General features: G+C 32.8%; 1 protein-coding gene across 6 annotated transcripts in view; it reads right to left on the bottom strand.

Moving 5' to 3' along the window:
- Nucleotides 1-21372, bottom strand: part of CNTNAP4 (contactin associated protein family member 4) — a 270899-nt gene that overhangs the window by 34455 nt on the left and 215072 nt on the right. For 5 of the 6 annotated variants that reach the window (XM_083819196.1, XM_083819200.1, XM_083819198.1 and 2 more), the window contains 5 exons: nucleotides 19374-19480; nucleotides 16922-17041; nucleotides 11682-11879; nucleotides 6399-6555; nucleotides 3000-3127 (listed from right to left, as the gene is read on the bottom strand). In XM_083819196.1, coding sequence (XP_083675322.1) covers nucleotides 3000-3127; nucleotides 6399-6555; nucleotides 11682-11879; nucleotides 16922-17041; nucleotides 19374-19480 — 710 coding nt within the window. The remainder of the gene's footprint in view (nucleotides 1-2999; nucleotides 3128-6398; nucleotides 6556-11681; nucleotides 11880-16921; nucleotides 17042-19373; nucleotides 19481-21372) is intronic. The other variant, XM_083819197.1, reaches the window with a different exon arrangement.

Here is a 21372-nt window from a genome sequence, read left to right as displayed (position 1 = left end):
GCTGGTAACAGGGCTGGAATGCATGTCCTACAAGGAGAGGCTATGGCCACTTGGGTTACCTAATTTGGAGAAAAAGAGGTTAAGAGGTAACCTCACTGCTTTTTACAGCTTCCTGAGGCGGACAAATAGAGAGGGAGGTGCCATTCTCCTCTCCCTGGTAAATAATGATAGGATGTATAGGAATGGCACAGAGTTGTGTTGTGGGAGGTTCAGGCTGGGTATGAGGAAAAATTTCTTTACCATGAGGGTGGTCAAATGCTGGAACAGGTTTCCTAGCAAGGTTGTTGATGTACCATGCCTCTCAATGTTCAAGAGGCATTTGGATAATGCCCTCAATAATAAGATTTAACTTTTGGTTAGCCCTGGAGTGGTCAGACGATTGGAACAGATGATCTTCGGAGGTCCCTTCCACCTGAACAATTCCAATTCTAATTCTAATTCTAATTCTAATTCTAATTCTAATTCTAATTCTAATTCTAATTCTAATTCTAATTCTAATTCTAATTCTAATTCTAATTCTAATTCTAATTCTAATTCTAATTCTAATTCTAAAATTCTAAAATTCTAATTCTAATTCTAATTCTAATTCTAAATTCTAATTCTAAATTCTAATTCTAAATTCTAATTCTAAATTCTAATTCTAAATTCTAATTCTAAATTCTAATTCTAAATTCTAATTCTCATTCTAAATTATTACTGTGAGAGCCATTAAGTGTATTTCTCACATAAAGAGGAAAGGAGTTGTCCTATTGTTGCAGTCCAGTCAAGTTTTGCCAGATATCACAAAGAAGATACAGTTCCTAGTAATTCCCATGGCAGGAAATAAATATTTAAATTCTGTTGACATATCTTCTTTAATTGACTATAGTTTAGAAATTCATATTAATTCTTACATGATAAATCTCATATAAACTTTACTCAAAACGAAAGGTTACAAGATATTTACCTGGTTTTACATTTCCTTAAGTTAACATTTAATTATAATTTGTTACATTTTATCTTGATTAATAAAAAGCTTATGTAAAATCTCTAATAGCATTCTCTTATAATGGCAACATAATCTGCATTTATGCTGTTCAACTAGAAGTATCTTGTTATTACTGCTGAATTCTTACAGGTGTATCTGTATTTCTTTACTAAGCTATATCGATTTTTGAATAAAATGAGGTATTCAATGATTTCTTATGTAATTGAACAGGGACTGTACACATTCTCCTGATAATACTGTAATCTGACTCTAAATCTTATGCTAAACTATGTTTTTTGCTTCATGCACTCTCTGTTTTTGGAAAAAAAATAATAAAAATAAAAATAAAAACAAAAACAAAAACAAAAATAAAAAAAATAAAATAAATAAAAATAAAAAGGGGGGGGGGGGGGGGAGATTTATAAATTTCTCTCACCTGCAAAACCAAACAGAGACCTGAACCACATACCAGTGAAGTAAAATCAAAGTCCATTCCCTCATCCCTCGTGATCTGATAGAAGAATTTTAATCAGAATTCAGATCCCTCACCTAGAAAAGCATCATGGCAGGAGATTTATATATATTCTGGTAATTTCTTGCTTCAACACTTACTACTTGAGACTACTGCCAACCATCAAAAGTTAGCATCAGGACAACTTTTACATGGTAGGCCAGAGCTGTGAACAGATGGCTGAGGTTGGGAGAGAAAAACGTGTCTTTGCTCTCTTGTGCTCTTTGATGGGTTCCTTGGTGTTCCTGCAGAAGGAAGCCTATCATTGTGTGCAAAGTGTCATTAGCTGAAGGAAGCAACTTAACATCTTGGGATCAATTTTAAAACTGTTCTCAACTGTTCCAGGTCACAGCTCCCACAGAGCCAACTTCACCACAGTTATGACTCAAGTATATAACAATTATTTAGAAAACAATGAGCTGCCTGTTACCAGTAATTCAAACACAATAGGAAGTTTAATACTACTAATGTATACAAAACTGGTAAAACATTGCTAGTAATTAGAAGATAGAGAAGAGCAGCAGAAACAGTGAAGTAATAAAACAATTAGCTTCAATGAAGCATTTGAAATATCTTAGTAAATCAGAAAATCAGAATGGAGTCCTTAGGGGAGTACAGTTTCGCTATCTCAAAAGCATTACAAGTATACAGCAAAGTAAAGAATAAATAGACTATTCGAGTGCTCTTTTTTTTTTTTTTTTTTTTTTTTTTGTATAGGCAGAGAAACTCCTTAGGTCTCTTCCCATCAGAATTAGCCATGGTTCTGTATCATAATCCTGTGATTTCACAGTTCTGTGACAGACAAGAGATGTAAACAATTCATAGCTGAGTGACAAGAGACATGAAAATGAAGCACCCAACAGTTTTTTCTTGTTGTTTTTGTTTTGCCTTTTTTTTTTTCCATGTCTAACAAATTTTCATAAGAAAATTAGAAAGCACTGCTGTAGCACACACCTGTTAACAAATCTTCCTAATTACTCTGACAAGTCAGAGGAATGGAATCAAAGACATAAAAATAAATACTTGTTAACCTATTTATTTATTTATGTGGTCTCGTGACTGAGCCTAAAAGTGCAGATTTTTATTGGTGTTCATTTCCTTTTATTCATTTTTCTGGTGTTAGTTTCCTTTTATTAGTAGAAACTAAAAATAAATTAGAAACAAAAAAGATGAAATATGAATATCACACAATAAATAAAAAAATAACATAATAATGTGAAACAACATTGAAGAAGAAACTCACAGGATAACATTTGATGCCAAGAACTATAAAAACTATACTAACTATGCCAGTCTTCATTATTTGTTTTTATCCTCAAAAAAAAATTAAAAATTTCTTTACAATTCTACCCTAGTTTGAAATGGAACATCACACTTTGTCTTTTTCTTTTCTAGTTACTAAAAGATTTGGGTAGAATTTTTACAAAGTTATAGCCTAGGCTGTTTAGCAAATTATATTCAAAACTTTTTTTGTACTCAAAAGCCGTCATTACTTAGCAAAACTCTGTAGCTGTTACTTACGGTCACCATGGCAAAGCAAAGGCCCTAGTCTGTAAGCTGCTTCAGAATTTGGTCTGTCAGTATCTGTAATCACAATTTCTGTTACCGGTAGATGCTCCTTGTGGGAAAGGAACCCAGTATCATTAGTCCTGGAAAGATAACATGAAAGCAACATTTCTGTTATGTGTTTCTGATAAACATTTCATTATCATTGCTGGGGAAAAATAAATAACTACATTCCGAAAATATCTTCATAAGTATGTAGGTAACAGAAGCAAGTGTGAATACAAACATATCTTTTGGCATTAATCTTGTGATTATTTGACAGGACTGAAAAAAAATTCACAAAAAGTGGGCAGGTTTATGGTTGTGCTTGTGAAAGAGAATGAGGACACTCTTTTTGACACAAATGGGTATGAATGAATCTGAGTGCATAAAACAATGTATTTGCCCATGTCATTAATTTTGTGCTACTTAGGACATACTGTATCTAAAATGGCCTGTCTCTTCATCGTTGAATGATGTAAATAAAGAAAAAGTCACATAGAAAAATACAAAATCATGCTGAGTGTACAGGAAAAGAAGCATCTACTTTAAATAAGTATTTTACAGAAAAGGAAAAATACAGCCTAGTGTTCTGAGCACACACCCAGTACTTCTAATCTTAGAATGTATTGTTTAAAATCTTTATTAATTTAGAGTAAGAACTGAACTACTAAATTTCAGAAAACACCAGTTCTGACCCTATAATTTCTTCATGTGAAATCGTGGAAATATTCAGTCACTTAGGACCATTCTGGAAAATTCATTCAATTCATGTCCATTCAATTAATGTCTAGCTGAATCATCCCTTAAAGCAAGACTAATTCAGAAACAACAGCATGAATTCAGAGAGGGGAGGCCATCTGGAAATCACTCTGCTCAGAGATTAAACACAAGACAAATACCTCAGCAAGCACTGGGTGCCAAGCAAACTTGCAAACATCTCTGGGAACATGGCTAGTCTTTGCAAAACACTCTCTCACAGCACTCTGTGCACTACAGCTGAGAGAATGGGAAGAAATTCCCTCCTCAAGCTGAATGAAATTAGTGTGTGTGTTTGTTTGTTTCCTCTCCCCTTCAATATCATTATCATTTTGCTCCATATACAATTTTTGTTCATCTGTTTTGCAAGACAGTGTACAGATAGCTGCAATTTTTCAAGAAGCATTTTTTATTTTTATTTTTTCTTAAGTGAGGAATGCTAAACATTTGAAAGTAATATTTATGTTAACTTTTGATGAAGTAAGATATTGCCAAAATACCCCAAAAGTTTGCTCCACTAAAACTAAGCTAAAGGAGAACTGAGTAGAAACTAGCCTGCCTGCATTTTTGTAGATTTGCAGAAACATATATGTATATAATATAATAATAATATATAATAATATAATAATAATATAATAATAATAAAATATAATATGATATATATATATATATACACATATACATATATATATATATATAATTTTTGATTTGAGATTTTTTATTTTATTTTTATTTGATTACCCAGACAAGGACTTTCAGATCTAAACGTGTGTCCAATTTATGAAATCATTTAGATTTCACTGTGAGTGATATAAAAACAAAAAATTCAAAACCACAATATGTGTAACTCTGTTTCTGTGTGCTCAGAAAGCATCTCTAACAAACTTGCCTACTTTTTCTGATCTATCATCAGAATTGAAGCAACTGATTAAAATCAGTAGTAGTCCCTGGGGAGGCAAATGTAACATTAAGAACAACTACCAAAGTAAGTGTAAATACTGGCTCCATAACATTGGATTTACAGGGATAAGTTACCTCTTAAAGTGAAAATTAAAGTAACAAATGTGGATACATACAGAAAAATAAAACAGGACACATTCTATTTTCAATTTCTATTTTCAACTCACTTATCAACAACTTTTCAATTCACTTATCAACATACACTAATTACCTTGATTTGTACTTATGTTGTCCTTTATCTACTGTATTCATAACTATGTTAACATTGTAAATAAATCTCTGTATATGAGTATTTAATAAATGAGTGAAAATGAGCAAGAATATATTGCACATGCTAATAAATATTCAAAAGCCTGTCTCAAATATGTATTAGTTTCTTAACACTTATTTTGTTGTTAGGAATCAAAAATCGCTTGTACTTCTGTGCAGCACAGTAATAGGAAAAATTCTAGTGTTCTGGGTTTTTGTTTAAGACCTTTATTAGAAAGGCATAGCAGATATGACTGTGAATTTTACTGTGGATGCTAATTCTTTTCCCATGCTAACCTACAGAAACTTCTGGAGTTTGTAAATTAATCGTTCTTTGACTAATTCTTCATTGTATTTTCATTTTTGTATCTGCTCATGATAAAAGGATCATTTTCCAAACAAATTCACTAGCTGTTCCTTTAAAAGGAAAGCTAGAGGAGAAAATGCACATTGTATACATGAAGATGTGTAAATAAACAGATGAATACATGAAGATGTACCTTCCTAACATTTTCTATCTGCAGATGTTGATACATTTATTAATGTGCACATATTAGCTTACTCATTGAATAGGACTTATAAATGTTAGATATGCTTTAAAAGTTTAAAGACATAAAAGTTTATTCAATGGAAAATATCTTATTTAAAAAGTATCAGCCTGCTTTATACTGTCCTAGAATTGCTATTAAGAAAGCTGGATCTGGTACTCTGATAATCTGAAGTTTAAAGCCAGGTTCAAGTCTGACATCATGATAGGGACTTATCTCTGATGTTACTTATTTTAATAGGATCACAAATAACATTAGATGAATTTTAAATACAAGTGGAAGATCTACATTTTAGAAAAACTTCCATTCACTTACAATAGGTAGTATAATGTATGTTATGCTGATAACAAGGGTGTCCAATTTTAATAATAATAATAAAAAAATTAAAAGCATAAACTTAAATGTAGAGTTAAAAATGATGCTTAAAATTTCCTAGAATTTGTAACACCCCTCCCCACCCCGAAAAAAAAAAAAAAAAAAAAAAACTTTAAGGTGGTCTTTGATTATTTTTCATATTCTAAAATACGTAACTGAAGTTATACTAAAGACAAGAGCCAACATCTTAAAATATAACATTCAATATTTTCTAAAACTAGAAAATCTCTGTATAAAATGAACTCCGCCCCCTACTCCCTGAAATTCAGACTGAAAGAATTAACAATAACACTTAATATATGTAGCAATAATTTTTTAAGACAGTTTTCTGTATCTTAAAAAAAAAAAAAAAAAAAAGGTTTCACTATACTAATTTAAACTTAGAGCATTTTTGGTGTTCAGAATCCGCTAAGGTTTGTATTTTTTATTTATATTCCAAGACAATATGTTGTGAATAAACAATAATAATAATAAAAATAATCACCATTCATTTCTGTCAGCATTGCAGTTGCAGTAATGCTGGGAGTCAATGCAGCTTCCCTCTATGCCACAAGCACATTTCTGAACAGTAGGCGAGGAACCTCCCCAGTATGTCTGTGTTTCATTGGTCCTTCCAATCCACCAGCTCAATGGCAACCCATCTAAAAGGTAGGTTTGGGAAAATCAGTGCCCAGTCCTGTCTTTGACTCTTCCTATTTTTTATTTTTGATCCAAACAAGTTTCTAAAATATTAACCACAGATAAATCATCCCTCAAATATAAAAACTTTAAACAAAATTAAAAAAAAATGTTATCACCTTAATTAGATAAGTAATTATTCATTCTAATACTTCATTATCAGGTATTAAATGACTGTCACAGGTATTTGCTTACAGTACTGGAAAAAGGAACTAATGGTCCCTAGCTCAGCCAGCCATGATATTAGAATCATTTATCTTAAGCAGTCCATTTATAAAATTCATTTTTAAATGGTACACGAAAAAGGAGATATCATCACCCTAGAAATCAAAGTAGTTTATAATCCCAAGTAAAGATCAATTCCAGATTATGGAAGTACCAGAAATAGAATCAGAAGAGTTACAGAAAAGCTTTGCAGAGATGCATTCATTCCACTGCCAAGAATACTGCATAGTACTACTCGTATCTGTGATGCACATTAAACAGGTGAATAGTACTATGTGTTAATCAGAAATGCCCAAAGACAGACGTTAGTCACATACAGCAGATTCAGAATTTACATATTCAGAGACAGTAGAAATCATGTTAGTGACTAAGCCTCATAAGCAAATTGATGTATCTGGTGAAGATTAGAGAGGTTCCCCAGGTTCCCCATATGAGTTACATCAAGCAAACACAGTGACAAAAAAAAAAAAATATATATATATATATATAAAAAACAGGCAATGCCTAAAAGATATGAAGCAGAAAGACAAAAATATCTCAGATGATAAAGAAGAAGGCTGAAAGATGCCATGTCTTAAAATCAGAGCATGAGAAGAAGTCAAGTACAGTCAAATTGTAGAGTTTCCTACAGAAACTTCCTTTTGCTGTTGTTGCAAACTCCAATAAGCAGTCCCCACAAGCACAAGCAAGCTGGAATTTATCTTACTTTCAACTTTACTTACAACAACCACTGCTTATTAAACTTTACTGTTAGGTAAGACCTCTGTTATTTTGACAACCTCTCAACTCGTAAACATATTCACTACATTCATTACCATATAACTCTCAGTCCAGCAGGCCAAAAAAAGAATGCAAACAGTTTCTGGAAAAGTCAAATTTGCATAATGACATCAATGTCCAATATCAGTGTTTGTGTTTGCAAGCGATCAAAAGAGGAAGAAAACCTAGTGACAGGTTATAAATAATTTATCAGACAACAAAATTTCCAATTAGAATTGTAAAAAACAGTACATTTCTGTTGTTTCAACAGGATGCTTTAGCTTTACAATGTAGTTTTGAATTAATATTCCCAGTCTTTGGCTAGGGATATTGAGGTATATTTAAAAGCTGGTCTCAGTTGTTTGCTCTTATGGAAGGGTGAGAAGAGAGTATTTACTGAAATACTGCAAATTCATACAGATTAGTCCAGATTGTGATTCTTGTTCTACCTCTAAACATTGCTTAATCAAAATAAAGCTATTAGTAAAAAGGGTTAGAACTTTCTTCATAACAACCATATAAATGTAATAACATGTAACTTTTGTCATGACATTGTTTACAAATGCTATCTAGGCTGATTTAATATAATTTATTCTTAAAAAACAGTCAGTTAAGAATTACTATCTGAACTGCATGTCCCCGGAATATTTCATGTGATAATCAAAATTTGTATTTGACAGGCACAGATAGCAAAGTTTATAGATCACATAAGTGGAAGGGATTAAACTCAGCAGAAAATTTGTTAATGTATATATTTGCATTTCAAATCCTGATATTTCATTGTGGTCATAATCAATGAGACAGAAGAAACTTATTTGCAGTAAAACGTTATTTAATTTTGTTTCAATATCAGGTTTGCTTCAGTTGTTAGCTATTTGTGATTACTTTTTGTTTTTCTGTTTTTCAATACCGACTTAAAATAATTCAAAGATTTGTGTACAAAAAAGCAACAAATAAATTCAGAAAGGTGATCCTCAGCAGGAAGATTGCCTTGGTTTTGGCTGGGACAGAGTGAATTCTCTTCACAGGCGGAATGCTGTGCTTTGGATTTTCCATTAAAATAGACATGATGAAACAGCAATCTTTTCAGCTGTTGCAGATAATTTCTTGCACAGAACCAAGGGCTTTTTTGCTTCTTGTGCTGCCCTGCCAGTGAGGAGGTTTTGGGTGTACAAGAAGCTGGGAGGACACAGCCAGGCAAACTGGCCCAGACTGGCCAAAGGAATATTCCACACCATATGATATCATACTCAGTAAAAGCTGGGTTAAAAAGGGGGGAGGGGAGGGGCAAGGGGGGGAGGGAAGGGGGGATGAGGTGAAGAACATAAGGCATTTGGAATGATGGCATTTATCTTTCCAAGAAACCATTAATTGTGATGAGCCCTGCTTACTTGGAAGTCACTGAACATCTGCCTGCTGATGGGAAGTAGTGAATGAGTTCTTTGTTTTGTTTTTCTTGCACACATAGCTTTTTGCAATACTTTTTAAACCATTTTTACCTTAACCTATGAATTTTTGCACTTTTTTTTGTTTTGTTTTGTTTTTTTTTGAAGTGCAACATCATTATAAAAATTTCTAATGAAACTTCTAAATGTACGAGTTTATGGTACTGTGTCACACCGAGACCTTAAATGTTTGTTAGAATTCATAACTACTGAAACAAGCTAAAAATGGCATATTTCACATAAAAGTACATGACAAATATATTTCAAAGTTCTCAGAAGTCCAGAACTACATTTTCCAGTAACAGTTTTAAAAAATAAATCACTACAGCAAGAACAAATAATATTTTCTCTCTTCTCTCTCTTTTCAACTGAAATGTAGATTTTGAAGAATAAAATGAAGACAAGGATCCCTAATTACTTTCCCCTCCAAACCCCACAGCTCTCTGAGATTCAGGAGATAAATGAGAGAATTCTTTCTTGTGATGACATGACCATAAAATTTTCAAAAGGTGTTAGAGTTCCAAGTTTCTCTCCTTCCATGAAAGCAAGCTGAAAACTTATATTGCCAGGAAGAAAAGGATGTCAAATTTGAGGATTTGGGAAATTCTTACTCTCACAGCATCTGAGACAAAGTCCAGGGTTTATATTTTGTGGTGTTCAGAGATGAAAACATTTTTCAGTCTAAAAATAATTTAGGATATATTTACAACACAGTACTTCTAGTTAATCAGGATGCATACAGGTTTTGACTGATGTAGACACTGCCCATTTTGCTTAACAACAGATAGCTTAGCTGTTTCTGAGAGCTTACTGAAATCTCTGAGAAAGATAACTCAGCAGTATTCATGCACTTAATTTTGCAGATAGCTCTGCATGACAGTTCTGTGCTAAGCTAGGTATCTAGTCTATGCAGTTTAAAGGTGATTCATCAACCTGAACAGCCACTAATGCTACAACCACTAACATCTGAATTTTATTTTAAAGAAGTGATTTAATTAAGCTTGCCTAAAAAGATGTGCAAAGCTAATACATCCTCAAAAAAGTTATAAAAATGCACCTGTCTGCTTTCAAATAGAAAACATAAACACGAATTCACTCTATCACTCTATCAAAAACACAGTGTTGCCTTTTTTAAACAACCTCAATACCAAATCCAAGACTGACAATCTAGCTTTCTTTTACCACAACACTCTCTTCAGATCTCTTTTTTTTTTCTTCTTTCAGAACAGACTAAAGTCTACTCTTCAGAGGACTAGAAAGTTGCATTTGGCACAATCTGTATTAATGTTTAAAAAAGGTAAAAAAGAATGATTTCAGAAAATCTGCAGAACGTTCAAATAACTTTCTCATGGTTATTTATACCTACCATTCAAACCTCCAAATGTTAGATGGCTTAGCAACTGATTGTGCTCCTTTAACTTTCTAGCAAAAGCTGTATAGCTGTGCAGTCTCAGTGTATCTCTGCTTGTTTTAGTTTTTCCCTGCTTCCTTCTCTGACCTGTTATTTTTTTTTTTCATGATTTACAGCTTGAACACTCCAAGGAAGATGGTGAGTTGAAAAAGATTTATTTTTTTTTCAAACTTACACTGTGCAACACTTAGTAGCTATAAAATAAATAAATAAATAAATAAAACAAAATACCTAGACAACACAATCTTGAAACCCTCTGCTTGATGTAAGCCAGCCTTTCAAATACCTAACCAAAACTTGAATTTGGAGTCCACAAGTAAAAGGGAAGTTCAATGGAACATATTATTTAGTAGGCTCATCTTTTATGCTGCAGGGTCATTTTGGAATATATATTCTGCTGAGAGTAAATGCTAGTATAAGAAAAAATCCATTGATGTCCATGACAGAGATAAGGATGAAGCATATGTAAAGAACGGGTTTAAGTAAAACAAACAAACAAACAGAAAAAAAACAAAACAAAGACTTTTGAACTCTAAGCCCTACTTTCCGCTTACTAGGAAACAATTCTAATAAATTAACTTGAAATGCTTCAGAGTTTCTAGTAGACAGTTCTGGCTTAGTTTTTCAAAAATCAGCAAACAATGCATTTTTATGTCCATGTTATATGCAGTACTTAAAAAGGATTTTTATAGTACAGTCTATTAATCTCAGCTGTGAGTCAAAGAGTGTTAAGACTTAAGAAGACTACATAACTTATTTTTTTTTCTTGAAGTACATCAGAGGATCTCCACTCATATTTCTGTTTTTTGTTTGTATATTTGTTTTTGGCATTCATCCACAATTTATCTATTGTTTCTTTTCCTATGATCGATTATATTGGACTGTGGAAATTTAACGTTGTCAGTGTTTTACATAAAGCACCTACTATACAGACAATGACTGTTCAAAAACATTCAGCAATAAACTGCTGATATCTATGCTTTAGTTTGTGTCCTTTGAAGGAGATATATCCTCAGTAATTACCTCAGTAATATTTAAAACCCTTGGAAATCAGACTACCAGAGTAGTAGTGTTTTCCTTGTTCAAATACCTCTTGGTAATTTACAGGATTCTGAGTACTAGCTTTATGAAGTTGTTCATACCCCTGTGTAGCAAAATGCCATAAGCTTGATAGAAATAAATACCTTTACTAGAGACAGTGAAATAAAACATACTATGCACCATAATAAGATTTGTCTGCTTTACTTACCCGTCTTATCTAAAAGCCTTGATTTTTTGCAGTGGTAAGCAAGCTCCTGTTCACAGTGTTCTGCATGGTTAATTGCAGCTTGAAGCTGGTCTAGGCTGGCAGAGTACTTGAAAAACACAGTGTGTGGGTTCTCTCGATTAGCACTTTTGACTCTGGTTAAGTTGGTGTTGTTGTGCTGTATAATTGTCCATGTTGCATCTTTCAAAACACATGTGAAAAATAATAAAGAATCTGAAGTAGTTGCATAAGTTTGTAATGGAAAGAGAAGTATCATCAAATACACCAAACTTGAAAGAGATTTCTCTGATTACAAAAAAAAAATTAATAAATAAAATGCTTTTGAGCATATGAAACAGAGACATAAGTCATGCAGCAAAAATGAAACCAATTAATCATTGTTTCTATTTATAAGTAGATTACCACACCATGACTGTAACTGGCATTCAGCTTGTTATGTTTATTGAGGAAGAAAACAATAAATGAAGACACACAAAATTTTTTCTCTTTTCTAAGGAAGGAAGGAAGGAAGGAAGGAAGGAAGAACAGTTACTATTGCTATTTTTTTTTTCTAGGCTTAAATTGTTTATGAAATAACACTAAATTCCATCCTATATTATACCAATATTAAATTTGACATTAAAATTGAAATTAATTTATTCCACTTGAAATAAATGACATGCTGTCTTGCTGTTACACAGGGAAGCAGAAGGAGCTTGCAGATACTGTGTTTACTATAAAACTCGGGTCATATGAAAGTGTTTATAATCATCTAAAATCAAATGTTAATCTTTATTTGCAATATTATTCAAAATCTGTATTTAGTCAAGAATTAAGAAACCCATCTGAAAGCTTTCATAGTTAATAGAGAGACGCTTCAAAATACCCAAGGTAATATTGATTTTTGGCACCCTTCAAGTTATGCCTGCTTGACTCAGTACTGTAACATCATGAAGTAGTAGTTCAGAACTGAGAGCTGCATTTTCCTGAAAAACACATAGCTCAGCTGGGTAAGGCAGCTCTCTACTTCATGGCATTGTGTAGAAAGGTTTTAAGATTCATTTAAAGTGGGGACATACAAAATATTAAATATATATATATTTATTCTAGAAGCAATTGAACTGTTTCTATGAGTTTTTGTTTGTTTTTCACGAACTAGTAGCAAATATTCAATACTCCAGATATTACTTAATATATATGTATATCTTCTAGTGTGATGCTCTTGTAATAAAAGAGCAGAAAATACTTGCATATAAATATAATTCAAATGTTTGAATGATAAACAATACATTGTACACTTATAAAAGATATGTTACGATATGCAGTCTGCTGTGAAATCAACTTTCTCTAACTTGCAGCTATCCTACTTCACTGAACAACCAAGCAGTTTAATAGCTTTTCAATTACATTGATACATCACTGATAGTCTTGCATTAGAAGTCTTCTTTTAACTTTCTACAATAATTGTTGAAAGAATTTTAATTGTAAAAACTTACCACTATGCAAAACCAAACAACAAGAACTAAAAATAACATCGCAATTATATGAAGGTTTTACCTTAAAAGCTACTGGAGGCCATATGCTAACTACTATAACCATCAACAAATGGTTATGGGACTGGTGCCATGTCAAAGGATTTGGCTACTTAGACCATGGGATTTGCTTTGAGAAACCTGGTCTACTGAGGTCAGATGGGGTCCATCTATTGGATGAGGGAAAGAACAACTTCAGTTCCAGGCTTTCCAAGCTTATGAAGAAAACTTTAAATTAAATCCACCAGGAGAAAGGAATATCAATCCACCCATTTCTTACCAATTTTAAGCCAATGTCAGCAATGGCTGTCCATAGATAGGAAAAAAGTTTCATCAGGAGCTCAACTTAAATGCCTCTGCAGAAATACTCATAGCATGGTAATAAGCAGGGGTAACTGGAATTTTAAGCCTACTCTCAGGGCCATGAGAGTAAGTTCCAGCACTTGGAGGTTAGTAAGGAAATGCCTAGAAGGAACCATTATGGAGAAATCCCCCAAACACTTTCTAGGAACACTGTTTCCTAGGTGAAGTGCCCCTGCTGAGGTGCCCCTCTTAAGTACTTGTACACAAATAGACACAGTATGGGGAATAAACAAGAGTACTTATGCCTGCAGGCCTCTGAACTTGTTGGCCTTATGGAGACATAGTGGGATGACTGGAGTGTTGGAACGGAAGGATACAGGTTTTTTTTTGGAAAGATGTTCAGGGGAGACAAGGAGGGGTTTTTGCTCTCTATGTCAGTGGCCAGCTGGAGTCCACGGAACTCTGCCTGGGAATGCTTTGACTTCAGAAGAGCAGACTTTGACCTCTTCAAGGATCTGCTTGGTGGAGTACCAGAGGATACAGCCCTGGACTGAGGGGCCCAGAGACACTGTCTGAGCAGCCAAGGATAAAGTTAGTAAACCTAACACCCACGTAGAATTGCATCTGTCCAAGGACATCGAGAACAACAAGAAGGGATTCACAATAGCACAGGAATTCATTGGTCACTCAGCCTCACTTATAGTGTGCATACAAGGAATATCAGACACTCTCCTTGTTTGTACAGGGAAAAAATATCAGACACTTTTCTTGTGTGTACAGAGATTGCTCCCTCAATTTGTTTGCAATATAAGATAACTCAAATATGGGTGGCTGTTAAAGACTAACATGTTACTGCTGTTTTGTACTTTGCACAAATCTGCTTCTCTATGAAAAGAGAAATATTGAGCTTATGCTGTATGAAAAGACACACCGAGTTTGTGCCTGTGAGCATCTAACCCCCATGACTGAAATTCATGTCAAGGTAGGGGTTTGCAAACTCTCAGGTAAAGTCAGGTTGGGGCAGTCAAATCAAATTTAGACTCCTCTTTGTGATAATTTTGTAACTTAATGACCAATGTATTTTAAGAAGGCATGAGAAATATATATATATATATATATTAAGTATGGTAGTAATAATGTTATCATCAATAGATTCAATTGTTATCAATATTGTTATAATCAATGGCTTCAATTGTAGAAAATTGCTAACATTCTAATATTAGTATGAATATTAGAATGCTAGTTAATATTTCTAACTATTTTACAGGGTTGTACTTTATTTAATATCCTACAGACCACACGTGGTCGACACTGAAAAATACCTATAGTAAGCAAAGAACTGGTGGTCACTTAAAGGACAAGTATTCATCAGAAAACCTTGAGGAAACATCAAAGTGAGACACCTGTTCAAAAATACTATACAAAAAGGAGTCTACTTAAAAAACTTTTTTTGTCCTTACTTATCTAATTTTGGCCACATTACATAATATTATTAAACATATGCTCATGGTATGAAAAAGCAGATTTCTGGAAGGACAGCAAACATTTCTTTTTGTACATGCACATGAACAAAAACATATTTAAAGGCTATGCTGAATATAAAAATTAAGAGACAAACTGATCACCTATCACACTCACACACATTTTCAAATCCCTAAATTTAAAAGAAAAATAAAAGCATATCACTGAAAAGTTTGGTCATCTTAACAATCGCTGTGGGCTGTTGGCTTTTCATTCTGAAATTGACCTCCAAAAATAAAAGTGGGGAAAGGTGCCTACCAGCTGCCCAAATATAGAGCTACATGAATGTTCAGACAGTGCTGCAAGAAATGTGGTCATATGCTTTCCCTGACTCTGCTGGGAAAAGAGGATATGAGTTAAGAGAAAACTGGGAAAGGAACAAACACTGAAGATTCATCCTGTCAGACTGCATCCTGAGATGAAGAACTGATCAATGAGGTTTACTTAATGTGGTGAATAAGAAGTGACTGAGGAAAACTGTAACAGCTGTTCATGGACACACAAAAGAGTAAATCAGATGCTACAGACACACCTGACACACATTAAAAAAAAAAAAAGTGTCTTCTTTCTGCCAGGATTATTTGGTTTTGTTTAGTCTCATAGGACACAAGGATATTTCCTTTTAAGGGTCTGTGCCAATTAGACGTTTGTTTTCTGTGTGCTAACACAGCCTACTGCATAAGTCAAAGTCAGGAGCTGAGATGGTAAGACAAGTTAAATTACACAGATTGATGAAAACTATAAGAATTTCTATTATTTCAATATGTATAAATCTAAAGAATATGTATGATCTAAAGAATTTTATGTTGCTGTTAAATTCAACTAATGCTATTGGCAGACAGAGTCCTGTCAGTCTCTGGAGAAATACATGTGACCGTGATTATTTGATTAAACTACGTATAAATACGTAGTTTAAAAAAATTGTTTAAAGACCCACATCACAAGATTATGATAAGGTTTATAAGTAAAATTTCAGCACTTAGGACATAACTAAGCCAAATTCAATCATAACTTATTCAAGTAATCTTTTATACAGTTAAAAATGTAAAAATTAATTGTCACAAAACATATCTTTTCTTATAAAATAATTGATTTCACCCTTTTTACTGGAAAGAAAAACAAATAAGAAGAAACTAAAGAAAAAAGAAACAACTACAAATAAAGTAATACTAATTTTCAAAAATGCATTTAAATGTAGTTCAATTGGAAGGACATACGTTGATAGGCATGCATAGACAACTTCAACTGGTTTGTTAAAAGTCTGACTGACAACAAACTCTGACATCTAAAACTTCTAGTGATGTAAATGGTCACATATTAAGAACTGGGTGTAGAAAAAGAGGTTGTGTGCTTGAAATTGAGGCTGTGAGAATCTAACTGGTTGGATTTTCATTCTCCAAAAGATCTACTAATTGTCTGAAAAATGAATCTTAACGTCTGTATTCCTTACATCAAACAAAGGCCAGTTCTGAATTATATTTTTTTTCAGAAGCCTTCAGGGAAAAGTCAGTAGTTTTCTCATAAAACATAATGTGTTCCTAATTTATTTAAATGTCCTCATAGAGGCTGTAACCGCAATGAAAAAAAAAAAGCTGCTCCCAAAAAATGAACTAGCATGACATTCTCTCCATACGGAACACATGTCCCAGTTATGCAAAGCACAACAAGAACCCAGTGTTAGATTTACAGCATAAATCCAGTTATTATTTTAATTTCTATGCATAACTCTTTGCCTGATATTCTGACCCAAGGAGCCACCTTCATTTTGTTGTGCATCTATATGTTAAAATTGTGAGCTACAGAGGCTTCTTACTTAATAAACTCTGCTTCAATATAATGAGCATGTATACAGACCCAACAGTGAGTTAACACAGTTTATCACCTCACCTGTCATATTACAGTATACAAGAAACGGTCCCAAGGGGCCACTTCCATCTGAATCGATATTGTAAAAGCCTGAAGTGTTCCCTCTGTGCTTATAGGCTTCACATGATTGTTCGTAGATAGCTGTAAAAGAACATCATAAATGCAATAGCATCGTGTTATATTTTATTTTGTGAATAAAAATAAAAATGTTTGGGGCCCTTGTATGGGGAAAAGAAGTTGTGTATGTTTAAAGCTAAAGAATACAGAAGAAATCACATAATCAAAGTTTTACTTTCATTTGAATTTGTGAAGCACATTTAATTATATATACTGGGATGATCACAAGGAACATTTTCAGGTATTTTCTTCTGTATTTCAGGCTGGAAACTTCACAAGGAAACAGTGAAATATAGATTAAAAAAAAAAAAGTTTTTTAGAAACAGTCGTCTAATGTGAAAGCTAAGAGTATTATTTAGACCCTGGGTATCAGATTTTGAGAAGACAAGCTTTAACAGTCTCAGTTAAATCCGATTTATTTTTTATTTACGTGTCTTTACATACAGCAAAAAGTAAGCAGTGTTCCTAGATATTCTAATTGTTTCCTAGTATTTATTGGCTTTCATGGTTCATGTTTTCTTCTCTTTTTCTTTACACAGTAATGTCATGGTAAATGAATTATCTGAGACTGCAGTAAAAGAACAAAATAAGCAGAGACAAAATGACAGCTTCTCAGTCCCCTGTCATGTGTATTTTATATTAGTCAGCTCCTGAAGAAAAGTCTGTGACAACTTCTTTATGATCAAAAACCTGGAGAATTAACTACTGACTTCAAATCTGTCGTTACACATGTAACCAATGATAATTCCACAGCTAGACCACACTAGCCAACCTATCCATAGCAATCAAGCAGTCATAATATTTGGGTGATTCTTTTCTGGACTGTCTGCTATAACAACAAGACGACTTGAAAATACTCTATCAAAAAGAAAGAGTCATTACGTTCAGGAAAAAAATAATAATTAATTACAATGTTTAGATAATTTCGATCTAAACTAAAAAAAAAAGTAAAAAAAAATTGGTGTAGTAATCGAAAAGAGGTGCTGTTTTAAAAAAGAGGCTATTTTTTGGAAGAACGGGATTTATGGTGGTTTTTATTTATAGTATGTGTGTTTGCTTTTTGCTTACGGTTAGTGACATTAGTGACACCTCCCGTAGAATGACAATTAATTCAGATTGCTAACTCAGAGAAATATTCAGAATCCACAAATACATGTCATTTTCAAACAGAAATTTATATTTTTACAGTAAATATTATTACTTAAATATAAACATCACAAAAGAAAAAAAAATTATTTAGTGATTTTTTAAATGAATGTCATAGTTTGTATACGAATATTTCCAAATCAGTAATTTCTAGGCTTATAACAAAAATATTGTTTCTTTAAGAATTAAAGGAGAATTATTTCTTTTGAAATTACCCAGAAGTGTGATAATACGGCCAAAAAATCCCCAAGGGTTCATAGGGCTTAATAACGTTTTGAAATCATTAAAATATTAAATATTTTGGCACTTAAAATGTATTAGTAACATCAGCAGAATCAAGTACTAACCATCTTCTATATTATCTATAGACATAAATACAATATTTTATTCATCACAAACAAATATCCAGAAGGCTTTTACGTGTTCTTTTTTTGTTTGTTTGTTTGCTGTTTGTTTTGACATTGAATAAGAACTCTATAATGCTTATCAGATTATTAGATTTTCCACAGAGTCCAAATAATTAGGAAACAGTGGTCTCCATCTGTCCTCATAGACATCGTCAGTTGATTCAATATATGATTTTTTAAATTATAATAAACCAAACACATTCATCTTCAGTTTAGGCTTCTCATAGGTATAGGTTATGCACTGTGGTATTCAAAAGCATGTGTACTATTTGAAAAGTCATCACAGTTTTTGAGTCTATACAAGCAAGATTTAATAGGTGACCTTTTTGTTTGTTTATTTGTTTTGTTATGCTAGTTTTGCTGAATTCACCCTACTGGAATTTCACCTAACCTACTCACTGATTCAACAAACTATAAAAATATGTGTTCATGTATGTGATGACGTTTACACAAGAGTGTAGTCCTACTGTCTTAATATATATATTTATATATATATTCTTGTCATAAACACAATTATGAATGATTTTCTGATTCATTGGTGGAACTATGGACAAAAGGTATTACCAACCAACTCATGTAACCTATTAAAAATGTGAAAAAGGCACAAATAAACAATTAGTTTATTCTGTTAACAGATTTTGAATTCTCAAGGCCTTTGTTTGAACCAGCTTCTGAATATTTACATGGCAGAAAAATCTAATATAAATGATTAATATAAATGTCACACTTCCAGGAGGAAAGAAAAGGAGGGGAAGAATGAATCTATGACAAATAAAAGCAGTTAGAAAACATCTTATACTTACGATAATGACAAGTAGCTCCCTTGTAACCAGTATTGGTACAGTTACAGTAGAAGCTGTTCCAGGACTGTGAACATTCCCCACCATGTTCACAGTAATTAGGCAAGCATCTAAAATGACAAACAAAGATCATTCTCACTCTCATTTCCCTTCTCTTACTTGGCACTTATATTTATTAGTAGAAGCAAAATCATGAAAAAGAAATATAACAATGTACATGAAGATATTCTTCAGTCTCTTTGAAGAAGATATCTTTAACCCTACTAGAAAAATAAGATATTTTCTCTTCAGCTTTCCCCCTATTCTTATTACCTAGCAGAAAGATACTAATTATGCAATAAACTTGTGAGAATATAACTAATTAAAATATAAGATGCATAGTTATCACTTATTGCCTATCAACTATCTTCAATGCAATATAGATTGATAAATGAATGAAATATTTACATGCTGATAGACCACTAGAAAATTAAAATAAACAAAAGCAAATATTTGAACCAGAATGTGAATATATTTTTAATGAAGAAATAATAATATTAAAATCTTCATATGACAATTATGTTATTTTATTTATTTATTTATTTATTTATTTGCATTGTCTGCTTCTTGCCATGGATACAAACTATAGAAAAATCTATTTTTTCGAAATAACAACTAATTGCTACAAATGTCATTACTGTTGTATATTTATTATTTATTTATTCTAAGAGAAAAAATTGCCAGTGCCACTCTTTTTTATACACACATATATAACTATTTCTTTATAGACACATAGAATGCTTTGGATTGGAAGGGACCTTAAAGATAATCTAATTCCTCCCCCCACCCCCCCTCCACCACGAGAAGGGGCACCTCTCACAATAGAAGGTTGCTCAAAACCCCATCCAACCTCGCCTTAAATACTTCCAGGGGTGGGGCACTCACAACTTCTCTGGGCAACCTGTTCCAGTGCCTCACCACCGCCACAGTAACAAATTTCTTCCGAATATCTAATCTAAATCTACGCACTTTTAGTTTAAAACCGTTACTCCTTGTCTTAACACTACACCCCCTGCTATTCTGGTGTGCATTTGTTTGTTTGTTTATACAACACACTGGTGCCAAGACACCAAAATCAGTAACTCCTGATAGGAAATCATGTTTCTGTGCAAGGCTTAATGTAATTATAACAGATTCATCTGGTACTCCCTCTTCAGAGATTAAATGTGCTAACTTTGTAAGGCATTTAGAATGACATTTTGGCCTATTAATTTAAAGTTATTTTATCATTTGTTTATTCATAATTAGTAGTTATTAAACCAATATATACAAAGGACCTGAGAGAAAGGATATTAAACAGAAATATATTAAGAGAATTATTTGCATGCCCAAGAGGAATATGAACAATGAAGCAATATAAAGATATTAGACAATGAAAAGGCTAAATGAAGAAGGCATGTGAGAGTCATCATGTTAGAAACATACGAGAAGGAATTAGAAAGTTTCTGGAACTAAGTAAAATAAATAAATAAGGAAATGGTTGGGAGTTTTTGCTTGTTTAAAAAATAACAGGATAATATATGAAAATGAATAATTAATCATCTGTCAGTACAGACTAAATGTAAAGAACACTGCTGAATGTTTATATATGAAAGATATAGAATGTAGTCAATATAGTTATTTTCAGTTTATCATTAAATCTAATTTCAGATCACTATTTGAGCAGTAATTTTCATTTGTATTCATGCACTTTATATGTGTAAAACATTTACATTTGTTGTTCCACTTTTTCTACTATAAAAGCCATCAGTAACTCCAGTATTTGGGCAGTGTTTCAATGTTTTGACTTGAAAATGTAAAGACTCTTATAATGAGTCAAGGATAAATAAGCTGTTTGCTTGCCTTCAGCTTTCGGGAAAGTTTCTGCCATTTGGAGCGTAGCGGCAAAAACACTGAGTACATGAAAAACTAAAGACATGGAGAAAGCATTATAGTGAGAGAATATTGTCTCAAAACTATAGGG

This window comes from Anser anser (genome assembly GCF_964211835.1).
Source record: "Anser anser genome assembly, chromosome: Z".
In the NCBI taxonomy this organism is placed as follows: domain Eukaryota; kingdom Metazoa; phylum Chordata; class Aves; order Anseriformes; family Anatidae; genus Anser; species Anser anser.
Note: the sequence above shows the minus strand (reverse complement) of the source record. Positions and strands in the feature narration are given on the sequence as shown.